The sequence below is a fragment of the Eptesicus fuscus genome, chromosome 21 (genome assembly GCF_027574615.1).
Source record: "Eptesicus fuscus isolate TK198812 chromosome 21, DD_ASM_mEF_20220401, whole genome shotgun sequence".
NCBI classification, from domain to species: domain Eukaryota; kingdom Metazoa; phylum Chordata; class Mammalia; order Chiroptera; family Vespertilionidae; genus Eptesicus; species Eptesicus fuscus.
Window position 1 is genome coordinate 22,324,658 of NC_072493.1, and position 12,843 is coordinate 22,337,500.

A 12,843-nucleotide genomic window follows, 5' to 3' on the forward strand; every position below is an offset into this window, starting at 1 on the left:
AAATAACATTTAAATTAATCTTTGATATTATTCTACTTCGTGTGTAGTATAATAGTGTAAGAGTCTTTTGTTGTTTATTCTGATTGCCTCCTTCCCATCCATTGTGTAACTATTGTCATACATTTTAATTTTATCTATTATAAACTGCATAATATATTACTATTTTTGCTTTAGACAGTTATCTTTTTAAAAACGGTGTGTTTTTTTAGGTATAATGGGCTATGATCAACTTCGTATTTAAAAAAAATTATTTATTTCCAAGAGGAAAGAAGAGGGAGAGAGAGATAAAAACAGATTGAGCCCACAAATCCGGGCATGTACCATGACTGGGAATTGAACTGTGACCTCCTTGTTCATAGGCCAATGCTCAACCACTGAGCCACACTGGCCAGGCCATATTTAAAATTTATAATGGGTAAATTTTTGACATAGGTTTACACCTGTGAAACCATCACCATAATCAAGATAATAAATATCCATTATTTCTCAAAGTTTAATGTCCCTCTCTTTCACCTCCCATTCCCCTCACCAAGCCATCTTCATCCCCATTCCCAGGCAACCATTGATCTGCTTTCTGTCACTATAGATTAGTCTCTATTTTCTTTTCTCTTTTTTTTAAATTTCAGATTTACTGTTTCTTTTGTCTCTCTTTTTTTTTTGTCTCTTTTTATTTATTTTTAATTTTTATTGATTTCAGAGAGAAGAGAGAGGGAGAGAGAGATAGAAATATTAATGATGAGTGAGAATCATTGATCGGCTGCCTTCTGCATGCTCCCTACTGGGGATCGAGCTTGCAACCTGGCATGTGCTCTTGACTGGAATCAAACCCAGGACCCTTCAGTCTGCAGGCTGATGCTCTATCCACTGAGCCAAACCAGGTAGGGCTAGTCTGCATTTTCTAGAATATTATATAAACAGAATTACATAAAATAATTAAGCTGTCCTCTTCCATTCAGTATAATTATTTTGACATTCATCTATATAGTTGTGGAAATCAGTTAATTTGTCTTTTTTATTGCTGAGTAATAAATATTCCATTACATGAATACAGGCATTCATCTATATAGTTGTGGAAATCAGTTAATTTGTCTTTCTTATTGCTGAGTAATAAATATTCCATTACATGAATATAGGCAGTCCTCGGGTTACATCGGACTCAACGTACGTCGTTTCATGGTTACATCACCATCTCCCATTTATTTATATAAAAAAAGTTCCGTCATTTTGACATATGTACATATGTGCTTTATGTTTTTTATTATTTATTCACCACAAGTAAAGGACAGGAATTGTTATCTTTCTTTTAAATTTTTTTTACTGTTTCACTTCATTACTGCTGTGTATGTGCTCCATGTGAGCGACGTAGGTGCTTATGTAGGTGGGTTCCGACTTACAGCGAAAATTGTGTTTCCTCGCGCCGTAGGAACGGATCTTTGACATAACCTGAGGACCTGCTGTATGCCACACTTTATTTATCTACTCACCTATTGATGGATATTTAGGTTGTTTCCAGTTTGGGGTTACTAGAAATAAAGCTGCTATGAACATTTGTGCACAAAACTTTGTTTGGACTTATACTTTCATTTCTCTTGGGTAAATATCTAGGAATGAAATCCCTGCTTCATGTACTAGATGTATATTGAACTTACTAAGAAATTGCCAAACTATTTCCCAAAGTTGTGATGCCATTTATGTTCCCCCCAGCAGTGTATAGTCCCAGTTTCTTCACATCCTCAGCAACATTTGGTTTGGTCAGTCTTGTGTGTGTGTGTGTGTGTGTATATATATATATGTGTGTTTGTGTGTGTGTGTGTGTTTGGTTTTATAACTTTATTTGACATTAGCTATTAGTTCTCATTCACATCTACTGTCTGTATAATTTTTTAAAGTGGTGACAGGTGCATAGGAAACAATGTATACAGCTTGTTGAGCACATCTTCATCTTCATTATGCTTTCTGGGCAGCCATGTCCTGGTAAGGTATGGAACAGTCCTTATTCCTTTGGCCCAGACAGCTTTGTGGAATCTAGAGTCCATTGCACATCTGGAGTTCCTATCTCCTTTCTGGAAAATTTCTGGATCTCTCTGAATCCCTGAGGGGAACATGTGCCGGGGAGCAATATCTCAAATGCTCCCTGTCTTAGCCAACCTTTTTATTTTTGGACATTCTAATAGGTGTGTAGTGGTATCTCGTTGTGGTTTTATTTTGCATTTCTCTAATAACCAATGATATCGAGCAGGTGCTTATTGGCCATTTGTATATCTTCTTTGGTAAAGCGTCTGTTCAAATCTTTTGCCCACTTTTAAAAACTGAATTACTTGTGTTCCTGTTACTATATTTTGAGAATTCTTTAATTATTCTGGATACAAGTTATTTATCAAATATATGCTTTGTAAATATTTTCTTCCCATCTGTGACTTACCTTTTTATTCTCTTAACAGTATCTTTCAAGGAGCAGATCTTAATTGTTATGAAGTTCAACTTGTCAGTTTCTTCTTTTACAGATTATGATTTCAACATAATATCTCAGAAATCTTTGTCTAACCCAAGGTCACACAGATTTTCTTCCAGAAGTTTTATAGTTTTAGAATTTACATGTAGGTCTAATATCCATTTTGAGTTAATTTTTATGTGGAGAGAGGTATGGAAGGTATGGATTCAAGTTCCTTTTTCACATATGGGTAACTATTTGTTCCAACACAGGTTGAAGGCTATTATATTAGTTACCTATTGCCATGTAACAAATTACACCAAAACTTAGTGGCTTAAAACATAAAACCATAGCAGTTTTTTTAATCTCATATCTCACTATGTTCTTTTTTTAATTACTTTTTCCTCTCTGCATTCATTTTGGTTATTTTTTATTGTGTTGCCTTCAGTTTTGCGTGTCTTTTCTGTAATCCCTATCCAGTATAATTTTCATCCACTGAAGTTCAAGCCTTTTTTATAATCTTCCACTTAGCTTTTGAACATGTGGAATACAGTTATAACTGTCTTAATGACCTTTTCTGCTAATTCTAACATATGTGTTCAGTTCTGACTGGATTTGTTTGGTTATTCTTCTTATTATGTTTTTCTGTCTCTTTTCATGTCTGGTTATCTTTGATTATATACTAGACATTATTGTGAGTTTTATGTTGTTGAGTACTAGATATTTTTATATACCTACTAGAGGCCCAGTGCATGACATTCATGCACTGGGGAAGAGGGAGGGTCCCTCAGCCCGGCCTGTGCCCTTTCGCAGTCCAGGACCCCTCAGGAGATGTCCGACTAATGGCTTAGGCTCGCAAGAAGCAGTCAGACATCCTTAGACCTGCTGCGGAGGTGGGAGAGGCTCCCGCTACCACTGCTGTGCTCGCCAGCCCTCAGCGTGGCTTTTGGCTGATCGCCCCTAACCCCTCTGCCTGCCTGCCCGATCGCCCCTAACTGCTTGCCTCCCAGTGGGAGTGCACTGAGCACCAGGGGGCAGCTCCTGTGTTGAGCGTCTGCCCCCTGGTGGTCAGTGCGCGTCATAGCGACCGGTTGTTCCCCTGTTTGGTTGATTTGCATATTACCCTTTTATTATATAGGACTATAGAAATTCTTGCACAGAGGGTGTGGGGGGACCCTCAGCCCGGCCCGCATCCTCTCGCACTGCGGGACCCCTCGGGGGATGTCCAGCTGCCAGTTTAGGCCTTATCCCTCTCGCAATCCGGGACCACTGGCTCCTAACCACTGGCCTGCCTGCCTGCCTGCCTGCCTTGATCGCCCCTAACCACTCGCCTGCCTGCTGATCACCCCTAACACCTCTGCCTGCCTGCCTGATCGCCCGTAACTGCTCACCTGCCTGCCTAATTGCCCCTAACCTCCTCTGCCTTGGCCCCCACCGCACTTCGTCCAGAAGGATGTCTGGAATGATGTCCGGAAGGTCATTTGGCTGTCCAGTCTAATTAGCATATTATACTTTTATTATTATGGATAAGTCTTCTTGAATTTTGTACTGGGATGCAATTAAGTTACCTTGAACCAGTTTGATCTTTTGGGTTGTGCCTTTATGATTTGATAGGTGAGGTCTAGACCAATGTTCAACCTAGGACTAATTATTCCCCACTACTGAGGCAAGACCTTTTGGAGTCCTTTTGGAATATTGTTCCCAACATCCCTTGAATTATAATTTTTTCCTGTCTGACTGTTGGGCATAGACACTGACCTCAACCATATATAAGCATCTGGCACTGTTCCTCTAATCCTTAGGAATGGTTCTTCCCCCAGTCTTGGGTAATTTCCTTGCATGCATGCACTGAGGAGCATTTTTCTAAACCTCAGGGAGGACCTTCTTCAGATTTCCGGAGTTTTCTCTGTTCAGCTCTCTTCTTTCTGGTACTCTGTCCTTCAAATTCAATCTGTCGTGGTGTTCCCAGGCCCTCAGCTCCATCTCTACAACTCAGGGAGTCTGCCTGACCCCTCCTCAGGTTCTCCTTCCTTTGCTGAGACCTGAGAAGTCTCTCTGGCAGTAAGCTGGGCCATTTGTTAAGTCTGTTGTTTTGTTTTACTTTTTCAGGTGGGAGGGTAAATCTATTATTCTATCTTTCCTATATTATGGTTTTGAATAATTTATATCTTTTTATACTTCCTTTTCCTCCATCCTGATCTTTTATCTATACCAGTGGTCGGCAAACTGCGGCCCGTGAGCCACATGTGGCTCGCGAGCCGCGGTTTGCCGCTCTGTTGACTAATGAGTTTGCCAACCCTGGATAGGGGCTTAGTCACAAGGAACAACAACAGCCTGTAATTATTGGAATCGAGAGTCTATGTCAGTGGTCAGCAAACTCATTAGTCAACAGAGCGGCAAACCGCGGCTCCGGAGTTGCATGTGGCTCGTGAGCCACGGTTTGCCGACCACTGATCTATACTAATAAAAGGGTAATATGCTAATTAAACTGGGAGACTTCTGGATGTTCTTCTGGACAAAGCCATGGTGGCCGGGCCGAGATAGAGGCGGTTAGTTGCCAAGAGGGGAGGGCAGTTGTGGGTGATCAGGCCAGGATGGGATGGCAGTTGTGGGTGATCAGGCCAGTGGGGGGAGAGGGGGCGTTGGGGATGATCAGGCTGGTGGGGGGGGCAGTTGGGGGCGAGCAGGCCGGTGGAGGGGGAAGAAGTTGGGGGTGAGCAGGCTGGCAGGCAGAGTGGTTAGGGGCAATCAGGCAGGCAGGCAGGTGAGTGGTTAGGAGCCAGCAGTCCCGGATTGTGGGATCAGGCCTAAACCAGCAGTTGGACATCCCCCGAGGGGTCCCAGATTGGAGAGGGTGCAGGCCAGGCTGAGGGACACCCCGATCCCCGCCCCCCGCACGAATTTCGTGCACCAGGCCACTAGTTTTAATATAAAAACCATTTGAATATAGACTCCCTTGATTAGAGATCTAGTTTCATCTCCTATTAGCTTAGAAATCTTGGGCAAGTCATTTAATTTACATGAAAAATGGAGGTGACAGTAATATCTCTTCATGAAGTTGATGTGAGAATGAATTAAGATCGTTTGATGGCACATAACAGACTGCAGGCCTGTGGTCAGTAGATATGCACTAAACATTGTGGAACAGATGGTATGTTTTGATTAATATGTGTATCCTGTTGTTTAACCTTTTGTTCACCATCTCACTGGGATGCTTTTGTCCATAGGTCTGCTCTGGCTGCAGTCATTCTAGCAACAACATTGACTGGCCGGACTGTTGCCCTTCCTCAGCCACAACGGATATCCCAGTCTGAGAGTGACATGACCTACCTTGAAAACGACAGTTTCATCACGCCCTATGCCACCACCTCAGAGCTGAGGCATCAGTAAGGACCATATCTCTGATTCTGCTTCCTCTAGGAGCAGAGGAGGAGCAGTGTGTGTGTGTGTGTGTGTGTGTGTGTGTGTGCGCACGCGCGCATGTGATTATGACTAGAGCTTAATAGTGAGGGTTTTTTTTGTTTTGTTCTTTTTTTAAAATATATTTTTATTGATTTCAGAGACAGGAAGGGGAAGAGAGAGATAAAAACATCAATGATGAGAGAGAATCATTGATTGGCTGCCTCCTGCACCACCCCTACTGGCGATCGATCCCGCAACTCAGGCATATGCCCTGACCCGGAATCGAACCCATGACCTCCTGGTTCATATGTCAGTTTTCAACCACTGAGCCACTCCGGCCGGGCATTATTGAGGTTTTCATCACCAATGTCAAAGGAACACTGTTCTGGGGCATTAATTCTTGAATTGTATCCAAGTTTTCTCTGGAGTGGATCTTGTTAAATTATGACTTGTGAATGCACTGGTGGTTTTCTTGGCAACACAGAGCCAGTGAATTTAGTGCTGCTTTTAGACCTTAGCAGGACTCTCTGTGCCACAACCAAGAGGGTGAGAGTTGTCACTCACTACTTGTCATGTACCTCTCCTCTGAACACTCATACTGATTTGACCGTTGTTGACATCTATATTATAACTGTGAGCCACAGTTTGCCGACTTTAATGTCATTTCCTCCATTGCTTGAGCTGGGTTAATGCTAACATAGGCCTAGGGGGTCAGGAAGGTTTCCTCCTGCAGAAGAGAGTGTTGAGGAGAGCACAGAGGAATTTACAAGATTCAAGTGAGAATGGCTTGGGGTTTGGGGGATGCTCAGTGTGGGGCTGGGATGAGCTTCCTAGACAGAGAAAGAGGGAGCATGACACATGTGAGCAACAGAAGGAAGATGTTTGTGGCTGGGAGAACTTGAGTGAGGTGGGGCGTCATCTGCGATGGGGCTGAGGAGTGGGCAGGGGCTCAGTGTTCTGTTCTGAGGTTTGGTATCCTCCGTAGAAGCAGGAAGCACTGAGGGCTTTAAGGGCTTGTGGGATGGCGGTGGGGGATATACAACCAGATTTGCCTTTTATCTGTCATGTTTATTCAATTTTGTTTTTATTTATATTTTTACATGCCAAATATTCTGTATGTTTCATGTAGTAAGATCTTTTCTTTGTATTTTCTGTCATTGTTATCAAATCTAGAAAGAACTTCCCTATTATATACAACATTATATATATGCTCATGTATTTCTTCCTAGGACATGTTTATATTTTTGTTTTTTTTGCATTTTAATCTTGACTCCATTTTGAGATATTTGAATATAGCCTATTTTTCTCTTGGTAGCAATTATACTTTGGCTGAATAAGAGCTAAATATGAGGACAAGATTCTAAAATGTATTGGAAAGAATAAGCAGCTAAGACCATCAGAAGAAATTTGGAAAGGAAGAATATTGACCCCAGGGGTAGGCTGCATTAGCCCCATTATATATTTTTTTGTTAATCCTTATCCAAAGATATTTTTCCATTGATTTTTATAGAGAATAGAAGAGAGAGAGGGGGCAGGGTAGAGAGAGAGAAACATTGATGTGAAAGAGACACATTGATTGGTTGCCTATCGCAGCGCAGGCACCCCGACTGGGGTGGGGATCAGGGATGGAACCTGCAACCCAGATATGTGCCCTTGACTGGGAATCAAACCCATGACCCTGTGGTGCATGGGCCAGCACTCTGACTGCTGAGTCATACCAGCCAGAGTTAGCCCCATTATGTTTTAAAACCTATAGTTGAAGTTAGTAAAATAGAGGAGGACAGGTTCAGTGAGAGAGCGGTGTTCATGAACACCTGACGTGAACCTAGTGTTGGCAAGCATATTAATTTCTATTAAAGGCAGCCGCACAGATCAAAGGGAAAGGAAAGGATTCAACAATATATTGATTAGCAATTTTATTGGAAAAATCAGCTTTGAGCCTTGCCTAATTCATATACCAAAACAAATTTCTATTGAATGAAAGTATTTGTTTGTATATATACATAAATAAGACTATTAAATCTTATATCCAATCTTATCAAAACTGCTATTTACTCCTACACTAAGAATCTAGATGGTTAAAAGAAAGTTTTAAAAAATCATCTGTATGTTAAAAAAATTAATAGAATAGGAAAAATATTTGTAGTAAATACAAAGTCAGGCTTTTAATTTTAGAAGAAAAGTAAGTTAATTTCAAATTAGAATGGACATATTAGAAGCAAAATAGATAAATGGAGAAAGGACATGAACAGACAATTCACACTAGAGGAATTAAGGCTTGCACACAGATATGGAAAATATCTAGTCTCGGTAAGATGCAAATTTATATTGTGAGATTTAATTTCTTTTGGCAAGTTTTAGGATATTATTACCAACATAGTCACAGGTTGAAGAAATGATTTTTGAAATAATCTTGTGTGGTATGCATGTAGACCCATAAAATGTTTATACCATTGACTCAGCAGTTTGCCATCTGGTTTGTTTTATAGGATTAATCCTAAAAACAGAAGAGATTATTTGCACATAGATGTCCATTTCAGGGTTATTTATAGCAGTGAAAATTGGGAGGGAGAAACCAGGTAAGGGAAATGGCTGACTAAATTGGTGTAACTACTTGAGTCTTTACCTTATAACATTTTGACTTTAAAAATTTGTTAACCATGAAGCAGATTGTATTGTATGTTAAGTATAAGAACCTAGGTAAAAAACTAGAAAGAAATTTTAAGAGTGTGCAGAGAGCCCGCTGGTGTGGCTCAGTGGTTGAGTGTTGACCCATGCACCCATGGTCACCTGTTGGATTCCCAGTCAGGGTACGTGCCCAGGTTGCAGGCTCGATCCTAAGCAGGGGGCATGCAAGAGGCAGCCGATCAATGTTGATGTTCTCTCTCATCAATGTTTCGGTCTCTTTCTCTCCCTTCCTCTCTCTAAAGAGCAATAAAAACACATTTTATAAAAAGTGTGTAGAGAGATGGGATGGTGGATGACTTAATCCTTTAGTTTCTATGTGTTTTATAAAAGTAGTTATAATACTTTCATGGTGGGGGCTCAGAGGCATTGCATTTAACACATGTATATGTACCAGTGTGAAGTAAGTGGCGGCTTTAGTTACTTATTTTTCACTTTAATGTAATACAGACCAAACTGGCAGAGTGAGACAGGGAGAACTTCTTTGCCATCCTTTGAAATGCTGGGCTACGGGGAGGAAGAGGACACTGCCTCGCACCTGTCATCTAGCAACAAGGAGTCCTCGGAAGTCAGTGCTCATAAGGAAGAGGGAAGAATTGGTGATGCTGTGTATACCATGCCACACAGAAATCAGGTATTTGTCACATTCCAGAATTTCGTCTGCACCTTGACATTAATTTATAGTAAATTGTGTATGTGTAAGGACTTTCTTTTCTCTCTTCTACCTTTTTTTTTTAATATATTTTATTGATTTTTTACAGAGAGGAAGGAAGAGGGATAGAGAGTTAGAAACATCGATGAGAGAGAAACATCGACCAGCCGCCTCCTGCACACCCCCTAATGGGGATGTGCCCGCAACCAAGGTACATGCCCCTGACCGGAATCGAACCTGGGACCCCTCAGTCCGCAGGCCGACGCTCTATCCACTGAGCCAAACCGGTTTCGGCTCTCTTCTACCTTTGATGGCTTTTGTTCTGGGGCTTATTTTTTTAATGTGTTTAGTCTTGTTTTCTATCTGGTTAGGCTAAAATTTAAAACTTTTCCTTTACCTTTCAAAAACAAACATCAACATTTTCAGTGTAGATTTTCTTCCGACCCGAAGTAATCATGTTCTTGTCTTAGACCCCAAAGGCTACTTTTCTATCACCTTTCCAATGTCAGTATGCATAGTTGCAACCTTTCTTCAAGTTCATGCCTGACAAAAGGAGTATCGTCATTTATCTCCATAGTAGCTGCTGCTGTTTGAATGGTTACCGTGAGTCTCTATTTCAGGCTCTTATATGTATTTACCTCCCAGTATCTTGGTGCGGTAGGTTCCATTTTTGAACCTACCGCAGGTGACAACCGAGGCACTGCCCAACTGCTCTGGTTTACAATCTGTGCTCCTAGAGTTTTGAAAACCGGAAAGTGCCATTTCTTTAATGACAAAAGACAGCACGGTAATTTCTTTTTTCCTTTCTCTTTTTTCACCAGCATTATGACGTGTTAGTATGGTGACTACACATAAAGACTGGCAGGTTCAAAGTATATTCATATTGATTATATTATATTGATTACTCTCAACTATATTGAATCACATTTTTTTAAATAGTTATTTTATTGATTTCAGAGAGGAAGGGCAAGGGAGAGAGAGAGATAGAAACATCAATGATGAGAGGGAATCATTGATTGGTTGCCTCCTGCTGATAACCTTTACATTGTCCTGGCAGATGGCATAAATGAAAGGCCCTTAAACGAAATGAATTTCAATTTCCCATAGTCTCACAATTAGTTTTTTCTTTTCTTTTCTGGGGGCTGATAGACAGTAGGGGAGGAAGTCTCATTGACCTTTTCTTCACATTAATATATGCTAGGCAGCTTCCATGTACCATTTCAAATGTTTGTTTGTTTGTTTTAATTGATTTTTAGAGAGAGAGAAAGGGAGGGAGAGAGAATCATCGATCAGCTGCTTCCTGCACGCTCCCTACTGGGGATGGAGGCCACAACCAGGGCATATGCCCTGACTGGGAATCAAACTAACAACCTATTGGTACATGGGTTGATGCTTAATCACTGCTCAGTGGCCGGGCAACATGTACCATTTCATTTACTTCACACCCTTGGGGGTAAGTGTGTGAAGAAACAGGATAAATGACTTGCCCAAGGTTCACCAACCAACCATCCAGTTGCAGAGGCAGGATTCAGACTAGGGTGACCAATTTTCCCTACTAACGATTAAAATTGGTGTTTATAGTCCTTGTGCCTATCAAGAATATTTCTTAGACATAAAGTTATTTTTTAAAAAAACAGGCCAAATATTCATAAGCTTGTTATATGATTAAAATATATATCTTCGACCCTAGCTGGTTTGTCTCGCTGATAGAGAGTCGGCCCGCGGACTGAAGGGTACTGGGTTCAGTTCTGATTAAAGGCACGTGCCTTGGTTGCAGGCTTGATCCCAGGCCCTGGTCGGGACTTGTGTGTGAGGCAACCAGTAGATTCTCTCTCACACTGATGTTTCTCTCTCAGTCTCTCCCCTTCCCTCCCATTCTCTCTAAAAATCAATGGAAAACTATCCTTGGGTGAGGATTAACAAACAAACAAAAATATATCTATCTTTGAAAAAAAATGGGTGTGTGGAGTATGTAAAACTGAAGGAGATATTGCCTATTAGTTACATTTTAGTTTAAATAATAAAAGTAAATTTCCTTCCCTCTACTTACTATGGACATTTTGTAATCTGAGGTAAGTAATCATTCATACTTCCTTTAAAATAAAGAGTTGTCAAAACTAGTAAAGTAAGAAAACAGACCAACCCAAGCAAGCACTTTGGATATAAGTCTTTATACCTCATGCCTCTCTCTGTTTCAGAGTAGTTTGGGCAACCATCTTCATATAATGTGTGCACCTGCTCAGAAATGGCCTAACAGATGGAAAGCAAATCTTGTTTTCCGGAGTTTTCTTATTGGTGCCACCCAAAAGTAAGGAATAAATAGGGTGCCTGAATTTGTGGCCGATTCACATGATGCTAGAGCCCAGTGGACAGAGCAATGCCATGGCATTCAGAGACCTGAGTTCAACTCTCAGTTTCTCTACTTCCCAGTTATATAACTTGGGTAAGTCAGATAACCTCCCTGCGCCTCAGCTTCTTCATAGTGCTGCTGTGAACATGCTGCATAGGAGATGCTCACAGGCAGTGGAGGAGATCCCATTTCATGAGGAAACAACATTTACAGTGGACTCACAAAGCCCGCAAACATAACTGACCTCAGCCCCAAACAGTTGCCGGACTGAGGGTTCTCACAGGGCAAGTGGACAGCACTCGTTTCACGTGGAGATGGTAACACGGTAACAGTGCCAGGGTGGGCTGGTATAGGTGCTACACGCAGCAGGCCAGATGCAGCCCCTTTTTCTGGGTTGGTCTCTGGAAGGAAGGAGGAAGAGAGGCTGCCCAGGCAGCCCGGGTGGGATTTGAAGCTCTGGATGGCCTAAGTGTAGTTCCAGTGTCATTGCTTTTGCCACAGGGCTTTTCCTCAGGAATCCGAAGTTTCGTCCCACCCTTTCAAGTATAGCCCTTTTGTGTCTCAGAGAGGGAGGCAGCACTGAAGAAACTATGGAATAAGCCATTTGAGTTTACTGGGAGGAAATTTGATCACATGTTTGCTCCTTTGTCTCTTGTAGCAAAAGGTTCCATTGTCACATGGGGTGGACAGTGAAGATGAGGAAAATATTTCTGAGCAAGATTCACCTCCTATACCACAGCATACACAAGAAAAAGGTAAAAAACAAAACAAACAAAAAACCCCAAACAGCCACAATTTTTCAAATAGTAAAAACATTTTGTGACAATAAATGTTGGTTAACTTGGGGGAGCATATAGCCATTGCACCTCCATACTGTGATTCTGTTATTACAAGTAGGAATATTTCTGAATTTGATTTTCACTGGAGGGAAGTTACTCCAGAGTCAGTTGCCTGGGTATTAGGTTGTACTCATTTGGAGTCCATTTCATAAGTTCTGTCAGTCAGCCCTGAGAGGACACATGGGGAAAAGGGCTACGGCTCAGGCTCTGAAGCTCTACACACTCTTTCCCCCTGCACCCCGACCGGGGCCTGGCGTTGCCAGGGGCTGGAGCCTAGTGGTCTCCATGCTGTCTCCAGTGCCTGGAGCTGGGCTCGGCCCACAGTAGGTGTCTCTAAGGGTTTGTTTGATGAATGAGTACACGGACATGTTTATAATAGAACTCTAACTGTATGTTACCAGTTGTCTGTATTTTGTCTGGCACTGTGAGAGAATTCAGAGTATTATAGTAAAGGCAGGGAACTCTTTTCAGTTTCCTAAAAGAT

The 12,843-nt window shown here is 41.6% G+C and overlaps 1 protein-coding gene across 1 annotated transcript in view; it reads left to right on the top strand.

Moving 5' to 3' along the window:
* The window catches only part of CEP89 (centrosomal protein 89), a 63,373-nt gene that overhangs the window by 4,125 nt on the left and 46,405 nt on the right, over positions 1-12,843 (top strand). The window contains exons 3-5 of the mRNA XM_028143022.2: positions 5,659-5,817; positions 8,969-9,152; positions 12,179-12,275. Of these exons, the coding sequence (XP_027998823.2) occupies positions 5,659-5,817; positions 8,969-9,152; positions 12,179-12,275 (440 nt within the window). The remainder of the gene's footprint in view (positions 1-5,658; positions 5,818-8,968; positions 9,153-12,178; positions 12,276-12,843) is intronic.